At 38.6% G+C, this 20,252-nt stretch overlaps 1 protein-coding gene across 1 annotated transcript in view; it reads right to left on the bottom strand.

The window, feature by feature from the left end:
* Positions 1–1,407, bottom strand: part of GALNTL6 (polypeptide N-acetylgalactosaminyltransferase like 6) — a 457,489-nt gene extending 456,082 nt beyond the window's left edge. The window contains 1 exon segment of the mRNA XM_040555653.1: positions 970–1,407. Coding sequence (XP_040411587.1) covers positions 970–1,107 — 138 coding nt within the window. The 5' untranslated portion in view covers positions 1,108–1,407.
* Positions 1,408–20,252: the final 18,845 nt, after the last annotated feature.

Raw genomic sequence — 20,252 nt, forward strand, 5'->3', positions numbered from 1 at the left:
ATGACCCTTGAAATTAAGACTACTAATACACTAAAATGATACATGATGCTGTCTCACACAGTCCAACATCAAAGCTACGCAAGTGGTAAACAAACAAAAAGATCAAACAATCCCATAATTTCTTACTAATGACCTATAAAATATTTATATTATATTTAAATTACACCAACAATTACGGTGTAGGAGCATAGCACTGCTAAGCAGAACACAGATAAATGTAAGTGTATAAATGGTAAATTGCAGGCGGGGTTTTAAAGTGCTTCATTACAACATCTCCCCAAAACTAAACTTCACTTAATGCAGGTCTTACTGGGATTTATGAGCCATGCATAAGCCCAGTGAGTCGAAGAATAACTTCAGGGAAAAAAAAAAAAAGGAAAAAAAAAACACACCTTGCTTATGTCAACTGTGAGTTGACGTAAGTTGACATTATTAATAACGGTGATCGAGGAGGCTGTAAGCTGGAAATACCTAAAAGTTGGTTGTGCCATCAATCTCACAGGTACGCTTTAGGTCACTTTAGTTACGTTCAAAAGAAAAAAAGACCGACAGCCACTTCTCTGGAGTTCTCAGTAAGAAGGGTAGGAAAGAGAGGCTGGAGGTGGTCGGTGAACTGGGAGGATTACGAGCAGTTTTAGCGGCACAGAGCAGCTCACGGAGCGGCACAGCCGAGCAGACCCCTGAAAGTTGCGGCAGGAACTCCACTTCGTCGGGAAACCCGCGGGACCCCAGAGCCCAGTACCCGCCGGGCTGACCCCCGAGGCTCCCAAAATCCCGCATCTTCCCAATTTCACAGCCGGCGGCCGTGCCTGGACACCGGGGCCACCCGGGGCCAGCCGGCGGGCGAATTCCCTCGCCCACAACTTTCTCCCTTCGCTCCGTCCGTGCCACCAGCAGCCCGTGCGGAGCCACCCGTCGCTCCCGGACCCCCCAAAAACCCCGCAGCGGGGGGCGAGGGGCAGCTCCTACCTGCGGCTCGGCGGGCTCGGCGGGCTTCACCAGGTGCTTCTCCTTGTAGAGAGCCCAGAGGCCGATGTCGGGCAGGAAAATGAGAGCCGCGCTGAAGAGCAGCGTCATTTGCAGAAACCGCTTCTGTTTCCTCTTCATGGCCAAAGCCGGGCTGCCCTGGCGGCGGCGGCGGCGGCAGCTTCCCCGGCGCCACGTCCTTCCCTTCCCACCGCCCCTCGCAGGGGCCCGGTGTGGCGGAGAAACTTCGCCCGCCTCACGCCCGCCCGCCCCCTGCCCGGGCGGGGCTGGGGTCGGGGCTGGCGGCCGCTGCTCCCCCCCCCCCCGTCGCCCCCTCGGGAGCTCATGGAGCGGCAGGCGGCCCGACACCGAGCGATAAAACGATAGAAGAGGTAAAACGGTGATGGTTATACGAGGACCGGCCAGCCGGCCCGCCTAGCTCCCGGGTACCGCGGGAGCGCTAAGAAGGCGCGGAGCCGCCCGCCTCACGTCCCCCTCCTGCCGCCCGGGCACACGGGGCGGGGGGGGTTCGGGGGGGGGCTGGAGGGGGGGGGGCGCGGCATCATGAGCTCATCACGCGTAATTTGCTAAGCAAGGGTTAAAACGGAAAAAAAATAAATAAATAAAAAAGCGGCGCGCAGAGGCCGGCGCGGCGGCACAGCCCTCCGCTCCGCCGGGGGGAGGCGGGCAGTCAGGGGGCGGCTCGGCTCGGCCCCCCCACCACGTGCACCGGCCGGGCCGGACCGGGGGCGGGCAGCAGCGGTCCCGCCCCGCCGCTCCCCGCTATCCCGGGCCAGCGGGGCCCCCCCCGGTACCGGAGCTGGTGCCGCCGCCCAGCACAGCGGGGACGGGGCTTGCGATTCCCGTTGCGGTCCGCCCGCCTCGGCGCTGCGTGAAACGCGGGGGCTCCGCACCGGGGGCAGCCCCGCAGGTGGTGGAAGCGGCGTAGCCGCTGCCCGGTGTGTTGGTCAGGCACGTTTGGGCTGCCGGTCGGAGTTGGGCTGCCCGCCCTGAAGCCACACTGCCTCCTCTCTACCCCAACTAACTCCGCTAGGCAAAACAGGAAGACGCTCGGGTTAAGCTCGCTCGGACCTAGTGAGTGCCCTTTCAGCTTCATCACCTCACGCAGTGGGAAAATATGCACCCTGTTGTAGCGGGAATATGCTTATAACCCATATCGTAAAATAAAGGTGTATCTAAATGCCTTTTTTTCTGTATAAAAACTGCCAACTACGGCCCATGTTTTTGTTGATGGCTTAAAGCATTCCTGAATGTCTAGGGCTAAATCCTACAGTGAGAACCTTCGTCCTGCATCCGAAGCGCATCCCTACACAGGGTGGGAAGTAGTGCTGCCCTTATCGTGGGTGAGATCGATCGGGGCCGTCCACAGAACCGCCTCATGCAGAAAACCTTTCCTACACATGCATAATACAATAGGAGAGGCAGCTGAAGCTTATTTTTAGGAGTGTAGCTGGAGATAAAGGAAAGCTTGTGGGAGGAACAGAAGACTGAATGCCGAAGGTGGGGTGGGAGGGAGCAGCATAATGCTCTCCACAGAAAAGTAGGACTGGAAGGGACCTTGCGAGGTCATCTCCTCCACGGCGCTGCCCCAAGGCACGATCTGCTGCACCTCTGTCATTGCTAACAAGCGTTGGTCTAACTCATTGTGAAGTCCTCCGGCGACAGCACCACTACAGCCTCCTCAGGCAATCTGTTCTGACTTGCAGTTACAAACTTTTCCCTCATGTTTAACCTGAATCTTCCTTGCTGTGATTTCAGGCTACTACATTACCTGCTGAGGATAAAAGAGTATTCCCCTCAGTCTTTAAGTAGCTAAAGCCCACCTTTTGACACACTGTTCCATAAACAGCCCAGGACATCTCAACAGCTGATGTCTCTTACTGCTTTCATCAGGACTGTCTTCAACTGATTTCTCTCTCTTGAAGTGCAATGTCCAAAGCCGGGCATAATACACCACTTGAGACCTTATAAGTATTTGTAAGAAAAGAAGGATAATTGTGTGTGTCACAGTGTGGGCTCTTTTTTTCATGCTTACATGTGGAATGGATGCTTTGTTTGCAGCAGCGTTATGCTGTTACCTAATGACCAGTTGGTGATACTCTTTAAGCTCCGGTTGGTTATGTTTTCCTTGAACTAACTCCCTCCTCATTCATTGTTCCTGTGGGCAAACACAGCTCCCTTTTGCACTGACTCTGTTGAATATTATCACTTTTCTTCCAGAATCTCTCTTCAGTTTGACAAAAGCACTTCGTGTTTAAACCTATCTTCTGCTGTCATATACAAATTTAATAAAAATAATATCTAGTCTGTAATCCAGACCATTAGCATGAGCTTTAGCAGATTCATATCCAGGACAGAGCCTTGCAGAGCTTTGCAAAAGGTATCCACCCACATTTAATAGTGAGCCATTGATACTTTATTCTCTCAGTAGGTTCCACACAATTTTGCACTCACCCTCAAGAGCTGCAAGACCAACATAAACTAGTCTTGCTTAGACCAGCACCACATGCAAAATTTTGCTCTACTGTCCTAGTGATACAGTACATACTTCACTATTTTCCTTTCACTCTTGCCATTCTATAAGGAAGGACATCATGGTATTGAGTTCAACCAAAATTTAAAAAATTTGGTTTGGTATTCTAGACCTGTATCCATCAAAAGACTAGAAGTATTCACAAACCCAAAGAGCATTGATCTGGTCAGAAATTCCACTTAACTTTTAGCTAGTCATCCAAGGCTAGAGAACTTACCTAGCATATAGAAGATTTTGAATCAGCTGCCTTTTTGTCTGAAGGGATTCAACACTGAAGTTCTTTTAGTCCTTGTGAAAAGCATAATAGCTAAAACCACCCTAAGTATAGAAATAATTGCCGTAAGATCATATAATAATTTTATAGAAAAAGAAGCACTAGTGGCAGGAAAGACTTAGGAGATATTGCACGCTGGAATTCCACAGCATGCTAGTTAAGTCCCTCTCTGGAGATAAAAACGAATGCAAACATTCACGTTCACTCTCAGGAGAGGAAATTCAATTTAATTTCCTGAAACCTGAGGATGATTTTGTAATGGCTGTAGTCCACAACTCACAAATTCAGGTCTGCTTTGTAAAGAATAAAGGCATGTTTTTCAGCATATATTTTTTTTTCACACAATTGTAAACCACCTAGCCCTAATAAGAATTGCTGATTTTTGCTAAGCTAAGATGCTAAGCCAGTTTAAAGGACAAAACAAAGAAAGAAAACAACAACAGCAAACTTCATTGTTTGAGTTAGAAGCTTTAGCCAAACATCACGGCAAGGTATGTTCACCTAGAAGAATCTGTAGTAAAGCTGCGGAATATATGGCTCCTTCAGGTGGAATACCTTCAAGACTTGAAGTATTTGCTGTTTGAAATCTCCAACCATATATGAAAAAGAATGATAGAGGTGTATTATGAAAGTCTGCACACCTTGGCACATATTCTGGGGACATATTTTCCTATCTATTCCTACAGGTCCTCCTCAGTCAAAACCTCCACCTAGACTTCTGATACAACCTAGGAGCAAAAATCAGAGCAGACTGCAATGCACCCGAGTAGGGATGAGAGCTATCAAGTGAGATGAATACGAGAAGCTTTTTGGATATGCATCTCAAAGCTAGAAGGTGAACTCAGACAACATGCAAAGTAAATTTTTTGAGATCACAGCTTTACATATAGAGTTACTCAAAAGAAACTTCAGCTCACAGCTAATCAATACTCTATGCAAGAAAGCCACTCTTCAGTGCGTAGCTTGCAGGAGCCAAGTTCTGCACTCACATGAAAGATAAAGTACCCATCTTCATGTTGCCTGTTACAAACAGCAGAGGTTGATGTACTGTAAACAAAGAATGAATCCAGTAAAATGATGATTAACAGTCTGTAACATCACCATATAAAAGAGTGAATAAAGGTAATGGAATGGGAGTTTGTTTTGATTACAGTATTTACCTCCAGGTAACTCAGGATGTGAAATGACAGGTTTGTTCCCATATTTATTTCAATCTGCTTAGCTAGAGACAAACCGTAGTATTGCAAAACACTTTCAAAGGCAAGATGAGGAGCAAAGAGGTCTGTTCTACTAGTATAACCCAGATCTGAAGCAGTCAGTGATTCTGATATTTAGGGCACTGACACACTTTTATCATGGCTTTCATCCTCTGACCTCCAAGGGTCTCTCACAGCACATCAGACCCTGTCTAAGTATCGTTAAAGCTTGACCAAATCCTCCAGGGAAAGGCAAGCATACTAGAAATAGAAATGGAAATTCAATGTGTAGGGGAAGAACTTTTATAAAAGTTCAAAATCCAAGATCCTCCAAGCTCCCACAGAGAACATGTATTTTCAATGTGTCCTGCAGAGGAAAGTATCAATGTATTTTCCTCAAAACCTGAAACGATCATTTATATATAGACTTTGGCTAGAAATAACAACACATTTAACAGTTTTTTATTGACCTTCTGTTTCTAAGTTATTTAGGCCTCCTCTGTCACCATTTTTGCCATCAAGTTTCAAAACCATCACCACATATTTGTGCCGCTGCTAACTGTGGAAATATTTTTTTAAATCTCCTTTGTTAGGTTTTTCTTAGAATCAAACTTGTTCTCAAACTTAACTAAGAATTTCTGCTGAAAGGGAAAGCTGGGAGACCTCCTACTCATAGAGGAAATACAAAAATTCACTCCCCAGAGGAAAACACAAGAGAAGTTTCTTTTATCAAGATTTTTGGATCATGACCTGTATTTTTTAAGTTACAATGTTTAGCAATATTTCATGGAGCCAGAAAAAATATTACTTAAGAAGTATACTGCAAACATTTATTAAAATCATAATTATTATAAATCAGAAAAGCTCTTTTTTTTTTTTTTTTAAATCTGGTGGAGATTTTCCAGTCATAGTACACTTAAATTTCCATCACCTTAAATCGGAAGATTAATAGCGGTGAAATGAACTAAATGATATGAAGTCTTTTGGGTAAATGCACCTAAAAATCTTTGGCATTTAGAAAATTGTGTCATTCCTATTCCAGAATTCTAAAGTTTGTTTTCAAACTTTAATTTGTTTAAATTAAAGTTTGAAACTTCACTTCCACACTTTTTTTAAACTTCAAATTCCAAAGCAAAGCTATTGCTCCAGTAAAAGTCATATAGAACTTAAATGAGTAATCCTAAGGCCATGAATTATTTCCACTTTCAAATCTTTATTCTGTTTGACTAGCTGGATGATGGATGATTGCTGCTTCATTGTTGCTGTGCCATTATAAACTCAAGAAAGCAAACAAAAATGCTGTTAGATCAGACTTTTTGCCAGTTACCTCACAAGCTGCAGATTCACAAAAGAAATCACTGAAATGTAAGGGTAATCAGAAAAGTTTATTTTGAGACAGAAAATCAGTACAATGTCAAATATTTCTAAATAGCTCAGTAATCATAAAACACTGATGTCAGGAAAAATATTTTCTCATTCTTCCTTTCACAAAAATCCACAGTAATTTGGACCTAAATAAGGCGTAGGAACATGTCATTTGCAGGAAGTTGGATGAACCAAAGTTGCCTTTTTTTAGATCATCTTCTTCAACAAACAGAAGTAATATATCAGCTTTACAAGAACAGAACAAACTCAGCTCTTTGTTAGCTAGGAAAAACATTAATCTTTTTCAAAAATCTTCCTTTTAGATCTTCTCTTTCATCAGTTTCAGAGAACTTCCTGTACACTTTCCAAATATCTAGTACGGGCTCACGTCAACATTACTCTTTTCACATCCAAGAGTTTCCTTTGTATGGTAATACACAGGGCCTTTGCACTCTCATCACATAACCAGATCCAGGTCAATATAACATAGCTTTATATCACTGAAAATGAAGCAGTATGTTTTGGAAAGCTTCCTTAACAAGACTGAAAGTCTCACCAAATTTGTAAAATGTGGAGGATATTTCAAATGGTAGCAGATGTCACCTTCAGTTCTAACTTCTTGCTAGAGGCATCACCAGCAAACTTTGGAGATGTCTACACAGATGAGCAGGAGAGGGGGGTTGAGCTAGAAGGAGCTCCACAGTGCTCACTTGCTCATTTACTCCCAGTTTTGTTCTGGGCTGCTCTCTTGGAGAGACAGTTCTCTCCGAGACAAAGCACTGTGACCCGTTTCTTTCAGGTAACCTTATTAAAAGGCAGAATGGATGAGAATGCCCCAGGCTGTAGCTTCTCTGTCATCCTACAAGCACCCCCAGCCAGCTGAGCACTACATGCCCCAAGCTCCCCACCATGCCTGTGTGTCACTACCTAGGGTACATCACACATCTCGGGGGTTTCATGAAGGCTTATGGCTTGGACAGAGACCTCACATAGCTTCAAACACAAATGGTCTACACCTTTTCATATCTCCACTTTGTCAGAGATCAAGATACCACTTGGTACTCATGAGCAAACTAAAACGTTGGTATGGTACTAACAGTACAATGCTAATAACGTAGTATTTCCATAACTCACCAACAACTGAATATTCATTTCTGTGAAGTATACCTAGGACAACAAATGCTATGTAAATATTTTATTCCAATTTGAAGAGGAAATCATCAAAAATAGTTCTAATGAAGATCATAATGCTGAGAGCTCCAGGTCCACCAGTGCAACTTACTAGTATAAATACATATAAAAGCATGAAGCAAGTAAGAAGAGGCACATTTATACTGCATTATTAGAAGACAGCAATACACTGAACTCCATCATGTACCATAGAGAGGCATCAACAATGCCACAGAAGGCAAGATTATGATTTTATATACTCTGGGTGCAACCCAGCAATTACATAATTTTATTTAAAGACTATGTATTGCTCCATCATTAAGTAGAAAAGGTTATTTTATCTAAAATTACAATTGTCAAAGTCAGTGGTTTCTGATGAACTGTGTAAATGTGATTTGCAATATTGATTCCAATATATTCAAGGAAATAAATGCTGAAAGAAATGAGCCTCAAGAGAAATAGTTTATTTTAGAAAGTACTTTTGTAAGGGGTATTAGTGAGAGATTATTCCACTTTTAAACGATTAACAAATTTGACATTTTATATAGAAACGTTAAAGACCAGAGATAAACCAACTGAAGGTAAACCATAAGGGACTAGAAGACCACCCAGAAAATTGCTTACTAGTATCTTCACAATAATAGTTACGCTTCAGATTGATTAACAGTCCAGTCTTTCTAACTGGAAATTTAGTATTTTTCATGGAAGTTGTTCTCCACATTTCCAAAACCCCTCAAGAGAACTAAAAGACTTTTTTGGCTATTACAGTTCATACATCACAAGTTGTCTTTTCAGTCTCAGATTTCATTCAGGCTCACAGGATATTCAACAGAAGTAGAACTCAGAATACATTAAAGGATCAAACGTAAGAAATACAGATATCACCAGATATTATGAAGGAAATGAAAATTAACAAAAGTTTCATTAAAAGCTTATTGAAAATTTTGAACCAAAACCAATCATTTCAATCAGTTTTACATTAGCATAAGGGTGAGAAAATAGAGTATTAATGGCTATCAGATGTTAAAAAAAAAGTTACATTAATATAAGTAGCCCTGAATGTAAAGGCACAGAGGTGTTTTTTTCTCCTCACACCCTGAATAAGAGACATGATAATAGCTATCAAGAAACAGAGGGCAGGGACAATTTTAATACATGTGTGGGCATCTCCATGAGCACATGTTTATCCCTTTTATGAAACTTCATGAGAGCTGACAATTTCTAGTGTGAAAATACCCAATAATCTAATGTTTTGAAACACCCAGATTACTGTATATTTCTAAATCTTGTTTTGCCTCCAAGTAGCTAGAAGCAGCACCAGGTGCTAGGTCTGCACTAACTTAACTTGATAGCCGATAGTCCTTAGACAACACTGAAATGTACATGGGGAAAGCCAATAACATCCTGTGCATCCCTAATGTGAATCAATAAGCATTCTGTCCTGTCCTTTCCTTTCAGAGTTAAGGCTCTTGAACACATGTATCTGGCTTGAAGTTTTCCTCAAAGGGAGAATAAGAACAACTTCATTTTAGCTACAGCACTTTGGTACAAATGAGAAGTGAATCAGGCTACAGGCAATGAAAGAGTATTTGTTCATGCAGCTTGACAAACATTTGTTGTTTTTTTTAAAAAAAAGCTAACATACTCTAAACAGACCTGTTGTTCCATGGTAATGCCTTGATCTTAGTAAATATAGCTCAGATTTTTTTTTTTTTCCCTCTCATTTAGAGGAAGCATTTTTTAATAACTAGGATATAGAGGGCCTTCCACACCTTGAGGAGCTAATTTTAGTCACTTAATACAATATCAGAAGGATCATTCCTTGTTCACAGATAAAAATAGCTAAGAGCCAAATGGATTTTGGGAAAAAAAATCATCACTAAAGTTAAGAACAGCTAATGTTAAGAGCTTTTTACAAAGTGACTAATGAACTGGTCTGTCAAGCAGTAAATCCAAAATTCTCTAGCACTTTTCCCAGTGCAATTGCAATTTTATATATACTAGAACAAGGAGAAAAAATAGGAAAAAGCTTTCTGCTGAAACTGTAGATTCTACTCAAAAAAAAAAACAACCAGAAGTTGCATTGATATAGAAATAAATGGATTGGTTTAAAAAAAAAAAGAACAAACAACAAGCAAGCAAGCAAACAAAAAAAAAGCATGAACATTGTAAGGAACTTTCTAACTTCAGAATAACAAAAAAAAAAACCCTAAGATATTTTAAGATTAAATTCAAAGCAATTATCTAAATAAAGGCTTTGTTTAACCCCAAATTACTTTTCTTTTGGCAATCAGAAAGGCCCTCAGCCTTCCTCCCCTGCTCACCTGTGTGCCCATTCACACATACTTAGCTGAGCAGTGTTTTTCAGCTATTTCCTTCCTGTGTTTTAAATGAGTTTGCATGAAGGGCATAGGGACTTCATGAATGTACATGTAAAATATCAGAGCTAATTATTCTGACACAGGCACAAAACTGATAAAGGTCACCAACACAAAGAGCATACAATGGGCATGTGAAAGCACATCATACAAAGTACATACCAAGATAAAGAGTTGCCACAACTCAGCAATAGGTAGGGATATTGAAGTTTCTTATAAAATCATAAAACTCATATCTCAGTCTATCACTCCTGCACTAAATTCTTTCCAGCCCTTGGTAAACAATGAGAGCAGTTGGCATTAGTGGTATTAAGCCTAATTTATGTGTTTTAACCTTTTCAAGACCACTTGGCTTCTATCAACAAGACTGAAGACAGTATCAGCCCAAATAGACAGAAGTCTAAATACCATGGCATCTCAGACTCTTTTCAGATGCCTTTTAGATACAAGAACAAGTGAAATTATCATCTCTTCTTTCTTTCAGGTCTCTTACCACAGCATTCTGCTAGCAGAGAACTTCTTTGCCAAGATAACGGTCCCCATCTGTCATTCACCCTTCATGTTTCTCAACGGAGTTAAAAAGCCTGACAGTTTCCATGAATAACAATGACACATACTCATATCTCGCAAAGAGGCACAAATTTTATCGATGAAAAGACAGGAAAAAATCCCACAGTGTTTAAAGAGTTTTCTGAGCACTGCTTATGTGTGGTTTTGAGTGAAGATGGAACTGCCATTGTGTGCAAGTCAACTACCCCTCCTTACATCAGTTATCATGTTATTGCTGACTGAGGTCACTGTAACTAAGGTCCTGTCCTCACTATGAACACAAATCTGTTTTGTAACGAACACCTTGTTCTTTCACAAGAAAGATTCTTTCCTATTTTACAATAGCCCTCATTTAGTTGGGTTTCAATAACATTTAATATGCAATTATTGACCATGTTTATGCATTAGCACTTAAAAAGCTGCTTAAACATACCTGTTTGAACACCTTTTTCTGAAACCTATCCTAAAATCATAACACAGAAGCATGTTTTAGAGGAGATGCTCACAAGTAGCTTGTAGAGAGAGTGCTTTTACTACTGTGAAGAGTTTTCATGGTAGATTTTACAAACGTAAGTGCATAGGTATAGTTATAGATGCACTTGTGTTACACATAATTTTCAGAAAGACTGCACATACCTGTTTAGTAATAAGTTTATTTTGTCAGTGCAGAAGACAATGGGAAAAAATCTTTAAAAGGGAAAGGACAACAACCAAAATTATCTGGGTTTGGTGATTAATAACTAAGTACACCATCAGTCTTCGGTCAGCCTCACATCACTCAAAATATTATTCCTAGCACAAGTTAATTTTAATTTCAGCATGAAAAATTTCTGCTGTACAGAGGTTCTGTACAGAGAAAAAAATTAACCAATATCCCCTATTAAATGTTATTACGAAAGAAAAGAGATGACACATATACACAGAACTCTATTTAGAAGCACTTTTCGTTATTGGTATGAGTTATTTGGTATTTTGTTTTTCCTTCAACTACATTATTGAACTTCTGACTGTACTCAGTCAAGTTGACTGAGAAATATACCTTATGTCTTTGGGGGATATGCACTATTCCAGATTATAATTTAGATATATTTCCCATTTTTTATATATAATTCTATCTTCACTATTTAAAATTCAGCTCTTGTAGAGGCTGGTCAAGCACTGGTCTTTGTGAAAAATCTGTTGAATATTTTGCCAGTGATCTTAGTACAAAAGTAGGTGCATGCTAATGACATTTTAAGAGTCATCATCAATAGAGAAGATTAGAATTTTATATAGGAAGAGCTAGATGACCTTGAGGACTACAATTACGAAAGTGACACTGAGTTAAGTACTGTTTGGGAGAAGATCATATATAAAAAGTTCAGGAAAAAAAATCTTGAAGTTTGAGAGCAAAATTTCACCTCTTAGACTAAAATTCCATTAATCATTAGAGGAAAGCTACTTAATTTGTTTTAAAAATATTTTACCAACTTTACAATTAGGAAAATGCATTGTCATTATGTGCAGTAGCACAGATCTCACTTGAAAGATCCAGGGATCCCTTCCTGCTGGAGGGGCTCAGTTGACTTGATTTATCTATTTGACTAACACTTCTCATCCCTTCTTACTTAGTGTTTTGAAGAAGTCTAAAACTCTCTAAATTATGTACTCCCCTCCTCCACGAGGCTCCACGAGGGCCAGGTGCATTGTATTACCTAGTTTTCCAATTGTTTTGTTCTTTTAAGAATTAGTATTTCAAAACCGGATCCTTTTGAAAACGCTTACAATTCAAACTGCTGATGGCTTAGTCTCTTTGACAAGTCAGCTGCTAAAGGAAAAGAACAGAAGATGAAGCAGGCAAAGTACAGAAACAGAAATATTGTTTCTGCCCAAATGAAACCAAGCTGGAATTGGGTCAGACTGCCTTTTAAGGGAAGCAATCCAGCTGCTTCTATGCATTAAGTCACAAAAACCTGCTATTTCTTCTTCAGATGATTCAGAGCAAAGGTCCAAAATAGGAAGACAAATTTGGTCTTAAGATTTTTTTGTGTATTTTTTGTAGGGAGCAAGCTGTATATCCCCAGATGATTTGCAGCATGCCTGAGTGTTTTGGCCAGTATGGCTGTATAAGAGCATTGATGATGGGCTGAAAAATCTAAAAGTTCCTCAGTACATATCACAATAAATTCAAACATATGAAAATTCTACATATGATTGGGGAAAATCCACCCCAGAAAACTCCTGGGTTAATAAAGGTCTTGAATGCCTTTTTTTTTTTTTTTTCCTGGCTGGAACGCCGTTTTTCATGACCAAACTTCCAAAGAAGTTCAACAGAATTTTACATGCCAATAAGTTTCTGAAAATCATGCATCAGAGATCCTCCTTTATTAAGAGGGTGCCTGAAGTACAATAGAATTCAACATCACACACATTTTATTTATTAATATGACATGGTCACAGGATGCTTAAAACTCTGAAAACTAGAAATAGATAAAGTGACTCAGGAATGAGTTGCCAATATTTTGGAACAGAAAAATCTATTACAAAATATGACGACCCTGGACCAGCTTGGTTAGTCACCCTTCCAAATTAGTCCACACACAGAAATCTGCATCAGACAGATGGATTGATGCACACAAAGCATGTCCTAAAAGTAATAACCATCATTCCAAGTACTCGTGTCTAAAACATAATGAATCTAACGTGAACTGTGCTATGTCCTTATTTGATGGAATACTAGGAGATGAATATTATGTGACATTCCAGTATGTGTGATCATCTTGTTATATTTCAAACTGCACTGAGCTTATTTTTTTTGATTTTTTTTTTCCTTAAGGGCATGTAAAAAAAAAAAAAAAAGGTTATTCCCTTTGTGGAAGACAGCAGTAGAATTTAAAAGCCAAAGCTAATGTAGACATGGCAGAATATGAAACATGAAACATATACTATACAAGTTTTCAAGATGACAACAACATCCAAAAGCTTCACCAAAGCAGACCAATTTTGAGATATGTACCTGAGATGGTTTAGGTAGGAAGCACATTTATATGACTACCTAAAGTTCATAAGCATAGCAAATTGATGAGGATGTTAAAGAACTTCAGAAAGTTAAAGAGTAAGAATTTGCTTGATGGATAGCGAAGTAAGAAAATGGATGCTTACCTGAGAATTTAAAAAAAAAGTTTTCATCCTATTTGTATTTCGAAATAAAATCTCCAAAATGAAGTAACTTATAATTATTTCTTTTGATAGTTTAGCAGTCTGTCTACTCTTCCTAACTATTTCATGATAGAACACCATATGCTTTGAAAATGTCTCGTGACTGTCTGAAGTTATAGAACAAATCAGCAGGCTAGAGATAGTAATATGAAGACATTTAAGTTTTAAATAGGATTCAAGTCGCATGATGTCAACAGTGCAGTTGCAGTTACAATTGGTAGCTCCACGGTGGAGCCAAAAGCACAAGCTTTACACTCATTGCTGAAAGAATCAGAAACATATGTAAGTGTGAAAGCATGCAGCTTCCTAAAGAAACACTTTCTTCCAGCATACCCTTCAAAGCAGTGATTTCTTAGACCTATCTGCAATTGAAGAAGTGTTTCAAAAAGTCAGTTTCATTAACTGAAACAGCTTGTTGTTTATGTAAAGTACCAGTCATTAAGTTTCATTACTGTTGAATGTTGAGTATATCATAGGTATATCACAGCAAGGGGAAAACTCTCGTTTCAGAATGGAAAACGTAAAAACAAAGCCATACCACAAAGATTTCAGGCTACAATCAAGTGTTCTGAGCAAAATCAGCATCTTTGATTTTAGATAAATACTTTTATATGGCATTAAAAAATAACATTCAGTATAAAGCATCTTAGATGAACCTAAATGATTCTATGGTTTAAGTGTATAAAACAAAACTTTGTTAAAGGATCACTATAGAGTTAGCTTCATAAAGCAAACGCTCTTCTCTTCCCTGTTCAAAAGCACATTTTATAATTCAACTTCAGTGAAGCCTTACATTCATTTCCAAAACTGAAAGCTATTATCCTCTTCAAAATTCTATTTTGTTTAAGGAATATAAATGTTAATGCTCACATATACATGACAGTAACATGAATAAAATAATGATGTAGAATAAGAAAAATTCTAGGATATTTTGTTCCAGCTGTGTACTGCTGTCTCATTTAGAAAACAAAAAAAATGCATCAAACTGAAGTTGTGATTGAAGCTCAATGCTGCTGCCTATGTTCTGTCGGGCTAGATTAATTCTCAGAAGAACGGGTGCTTCCTAATGCATCTCTTCTTGTCATACCAAATTACCCAAATGTAAAAGCTACCAGTTTACTACTTTTCTTGTGAGTTTGTGGAAACAAGAATTCAGAGGCCACGTTACCTCTCTGTATGAACCACTGAGTGTCACAGACAACCCAACCTATTTGATACAGGCATGGGATGACAGTCTCCTAAACCAAATAGATATATATCTGATATATATCTGAGTGAGAGGGCTTCTTGTTGTCACGTGTGGCTGTACAATTTTAATGGTTTCTAAACCTTCACTTTGAAACCTTCTATAAATCCTGTTATCAGAAGAACTTACTTACGTCTAGTTAAGGTGGGTTGGTTTTTGTCCTAAAGCAAGCAAAGAGCAACACTCTTTGAGGTGAGGAGCCCGGTTACTACTGGAGAAGTCTCTCTGTATATTGCCTGAGTTTTGCCTGGCTGATGTACAGAAATATCATCATACTGCCAGGCTGTAGGGTGTCTTCTCTGGTAACTAACGCACCAGGAACATTTCTTCTTCATATAGGATCAGTAACAGGATGTCACTTCTGCAAATTTCTGGAGATACATTTTTCACAGCTGTACCCTTAAAAATGCTTATAAAGGCAAATGAGCTGCAAAAACATGTTAGACATTCATTTGTAGGTATGAGAGTCATTCAGTATATTAGTAATTAAGGGGTCTATCAAGTTTTAGGTTCTATCTCCAGCTCGCATGCTCATCCTGTACTCATTTTTGTAGGTTTTTTTTTCAGAGTTAGATAGAGAATATTAACAGAGTAAATTTTCATACATAGCTGTTGGCCTGTAATAGTCAATTCACCTCCATTCATTTGAATCATTCATTTAACCATGAGGGAAAACTAGCTGTTGAAATATATATTGAGAGTTAGTAGTGAATTTCCATTCGTCTTAGTGTTAGAGGTTAAGTAAACTCTGAAGTAAGAATCAATCCTGAAAAGTACTGTTTGAACTAAAATATACCTTTCTAATTTGTAAGCTCTTCAGTTAAGAGATGTATCTGCTTACGCAGTAAATCACAGACTGGAGAAAAAGAGCTGGAAGCATACTACAGCTAAAGTGAGGGCATTACCTGCCTGGAGTAGAAGTAAAAATGCATCTGTAAATCGCATGGAATTATACAATTACAAGCTGCCTCTAATGACACACATAGCTGTCAGAGACCTACTTCAGTAACAGAAGATTTCCGGGTACTAACAAAGTTGTAGAACTATTCTTGCAGCACAATTTATTATTGAGAGTGCTGCAGTCATACTGCTATTTGCCTAGCTGGTGCAAAGTGAAAGATTTGTTTTTGCAAAACGGCGCACAACATTTCCATAAGGGAGGAGGCTCGACAAGGAGAACAGGCTGCTTCTCCAGTGATGATGATAATGAGCTAATGATCTCAGAGACTAGCTGGACATCAAGGAGGCTGTTGCATTAGCAACAGGGAGACAAGGGTGCTGAGATGACAACTGTCATGCAAACTCCTACTCAGCAGATTGCAAACAGGTTCAGCAGAGCTGACAAGGAATAGAGAGGAGTTCTACTGTACCGCTTATATAACCACTGCCAGTTATTTTGCTAAGGAAAAGAATTGTTATGACTCATGAAGAGCAAAAGCATTGCCTGAAACCCAGCGGAATAAGTCAGATTATTGCAATGATAAAAAGTCACCAGGGAGATAAAGGTCAAGATGGGAGGGAGTCAGTCTTTGCTATAAACTTCTGTTACTAAATCAAGTACTGGTAACCCAGAACCTTAATGTATGCAAATCACTGTAATAATTAAATAAAAACATATTTAGGAAACTGTGGTAATTAAGGAAGCTCAAACATATACTTAAAAAAAATTACCAGGACAAGGTAATTCTTAAGTATCTTTCTAGCTTGCATAAAGAAAAGCTGTATTTTGGGAAATACAATTTGATTAGCATATACAAGATACCAAATAGTAGAATAATAGCAATGCTAAATGCAGTAGATAACTTTTGGGCTCAAATGCACTGCTTTTAAATGCAATTCTAATTTAATTTGGACATCATTATGTTGAATAAAGATTAATCAATAACAGAACTGAATATTGTTTTGGAGCTTACAGAGCAACAGCAAAAATGCAGCCTGTCCATTTCTACATAAAGTAAAAGAACACAGTCCCAGCTATTAAGAATTACAATAATACATAATTTTCCATAAGAGTGATTTTACTGAAAACGTAAGCCATAAGGTAAGCAAAGCAGGTTAGAAAACAATGTTTAAAGAGAAAGATTTCAAAAGATATTTGGAAATTCTTTAAAAAAAAAAAAGATAGCTGTGACAGAGCAAGAATCATCAGATAACGGTTCCATTATCAACATAAGGATTACATCTGAAAGTACATCCTGGGCAATGTGAGTACCTAACAGTAATAACAAAACTGCAAGAAGGAAATAGAAAATATGTCAATATTAACTTAAAACTTATGGGATATAAAAATATGATGATGTTAAAGGCATTGTTGAAAACGCATGTTGGAATAGGCTTATAGAAAGTTGGAAGCTTTAAGTATTACAGGATCAGACATGTTGGTGGTAATTAGGTACATCTTCTGACAGACAGGGCAAAGTAACTTCTTATGGTGACAGACCTTACAAGCTACTTTTTTTTTTTTTTTTTTCTTCTGCCACCACCAGCTGTAGCAGTAATTCAAGTAATGTCTAGGTACTTTCACAGGAAGAAAACACCATGCATGACACTTCAAAAAGAAAGGATTAAGAAAGAGACACAGAAAGTCTAAAATCACACAAACTCAAATGAGAAATTGCATGAATTGTTAACAATGGATGTGATTAACTGCTGCGATATGTTACTAATAGGATGAGGGAACTCACCTGATGCTTTTCTGGAAGACATGCTTTATCCAGGAATATTTTTGGATTCCGTACATGATACCTTGGGAAAACATAAGGATCTGTAACTATAGAGGTCAGGCTAAATGCTCCAATAGCACAAGTGTTCAGTGAAACTTTGAATAATACCATTGCAGCAGCTGCTTCTTATGTTTTGCTTACTAGAGGAGATAAATCCCTGGCTGCATGCCCTGGGTCTGCTTCATGTTGTTAATCACTTTGTAATTTCCCTTGGAGAATATATTGACTGGACAGCCTCCGTCTGAGGACATTCCTTTCCCTTCAAGCCTTTATACCGCTCTGAAGCACCTACAGCTTTTCTCTGTGCTAAGAAAATAAAATAACTTTACATCTTTTAATATTTCAATGTTTTCAGCGTCTCTTCATTTCCTCCATAGTAACTGGAAAGCTTCTTTCCAGAGGTTTTTAGATTCTTGCAATACTTCTTTACTTCTAAATTCAGCTCTAATCACACTCCAGGAAAAGGTAACTCTATGAAAAATAAATTCATTGGAAAATGAAGTTTCCTTTTCCTTACATATCTTTCTGCACTAAGTGCTTCAGCAGCCCTTACAGTTAGTTCAGGCAGAATGAAAAAAATTCTATGTATTTTTATGAAGTTTTCTCTATGTTGTTGAACGTAGAAAAAAACAGGAAACCAAGTAATATAAAAACATCACAATTCATGTCTAAAACATGAAATTGCTGTCTGTAAAAATACCACTTTATGAGCTGATAGTACTGAAATTAAATTAAAGGATAATTTTTGTACAAAGCGTAAGGCAGCAATGAAATACTTCACCAATTATCTGGTATGAAGCTGGGACAACCAGTTCCAATTTAAGAAGGGCGTAATGATGGCAGATCTAATGGCTCACCTGTGCTGAAGTACTTCAGTATATTTTGAACTTCAAAGCACAAGCTTTGATGGTCTTTCCAAATGTGGAAGCTGTACAAAGAATTTATACACAATGAATCAAGGTACAAAAGAGAGTTAAAGTGGAGATTACAACAGTACTACAAATAATAATAACACTTCTTTATCGCTCATAAATATCTATGTTAACAATGGCATCCAAACCCAATTGGGACTCCTAGGAAGGGTACTCATAGGACAAACTCCATCACACTGTACCTAAAGTGCCTCTATCTACTCCAAAACTGTTCACTGTGAAAAAGCCACAGTTTCAGGCTTACTGGCATCCCTTTTCAAAGTTAAACAAAAGACTAACCTATAAAATTATGTAAAACATATACAAATGTGTATTAGCTACTGCTTTATGCAACATATAACATTTCTTTCTCTCTAGTGCTTCAAGGCATGAAACATTTTTTTGATTTTTCTTTGGACTTCACTCAAATTTAAACTCTCCTTCAGGGCTATCAGATGAGTTGCCCAGAAGCAGCTCAATGGAGCCTGAAATACAGCAGGTGCTGAAGGGATGCTCTCCCTTGCCAGTAGCTGTAGCATGTAGCAAACTTGCCTTTATTGGCTTCTAAGGCAGTGAATCCACCTTAATTTTTCACCACAGCCCCAGGCATGCTGCTGATCACTGAGATTTAAGCTCATTGGAACCTGTACATGCATCTTGCTGCAGCAGCCTGTAGCTTTTCAAAAAGATGCAGCTTGCCAGTTGATTCAGAAATCTGTCTTGAACTTGAAATCAGGAGATTAAAAACACATCACAGACTTTGGAGCAGAATATGGAAGCACAATTGATCAGACTGAGCAGCTGCTTGCAAAAATATATTGATTTCTGTAGATAACAAAGCATCCAAACACATAGGGTGTATTACCAACTTCTACAACCTTAGAAAATAAAGGTGCTACAACTTCAGCATTCCAGAAAATAAAAAAAAAACCAAAAGGTAGTCCTTGGCTATTAAGGTATTACTCTCCAAGTGTTTTTGTTTCTCTCCTTTCTCAGAATGCTACAGAGATAGGTAATTATATTTTTTGTGTGTTGTTTGAAACAAATAAACAAGATAGAGTACAATGCACCCAGTTACTCTCTTTTCGGTGTACAATTTTAAATTAATATAGATTTTCATTTTCACTCCAGTTTGCTATACATGTAGTCCACTGAAATTAGGAAGTAAAAAGTTATCGTATATTACCTTACATACAATTGTATTTGCTTTCAATGGGAAAAGAAGCTAAACAGTTTAGAAAAAAAAAACAGTCCAAAAGATGACTGGGAGAAACAGATGGAATTTAGAAACTGCAGAACTGACCTACATTGCTATTAATTTGCTGTTAAAAGTTTTGATTTGGGGAATATTTGGTGAAGATGTGAACAGCTATAATGTATGATGATACGTATATCTAATTTTCAGGATTGATAGGATTAATCTTATGAAAAATATTTAATTATAACTATTTTTTTTAAAAGATACCACACAAGTAAAATAACAGATCAGATTAGTCCAATACCAAAAGATCCAACTGCTTTTACACAATCCAAATTAGTGTTTAGAAAAGAAAATATTTAGGGCTCAGAAGTCACTTGTTCAACTAATTTTGAACAAGTTTGAACTTCTGTATTTACTTTACATTATAGGGATACTTTAGAGGTGGAATTTACATTCCCTTAATTCTATAACTTCATGTACCAGTGCACAGATGTACCTAAGGGAGCATCTGAAATATAGAA

This window comes from Cygnus olor, chromosome 4 (genome assembly GCF_009769625.2).
Source record: "Cygnus olor isolate bCygOlo1 chromosome 4, bCygOlo1.pri.v2, whole genome shotgun sequence".
Taxonomy (NCBI): Eukaryota; Metazoa; Chordata; class Aves; order Anseriformes; family Anatidae; genus Cygnus; species Cygnus olor.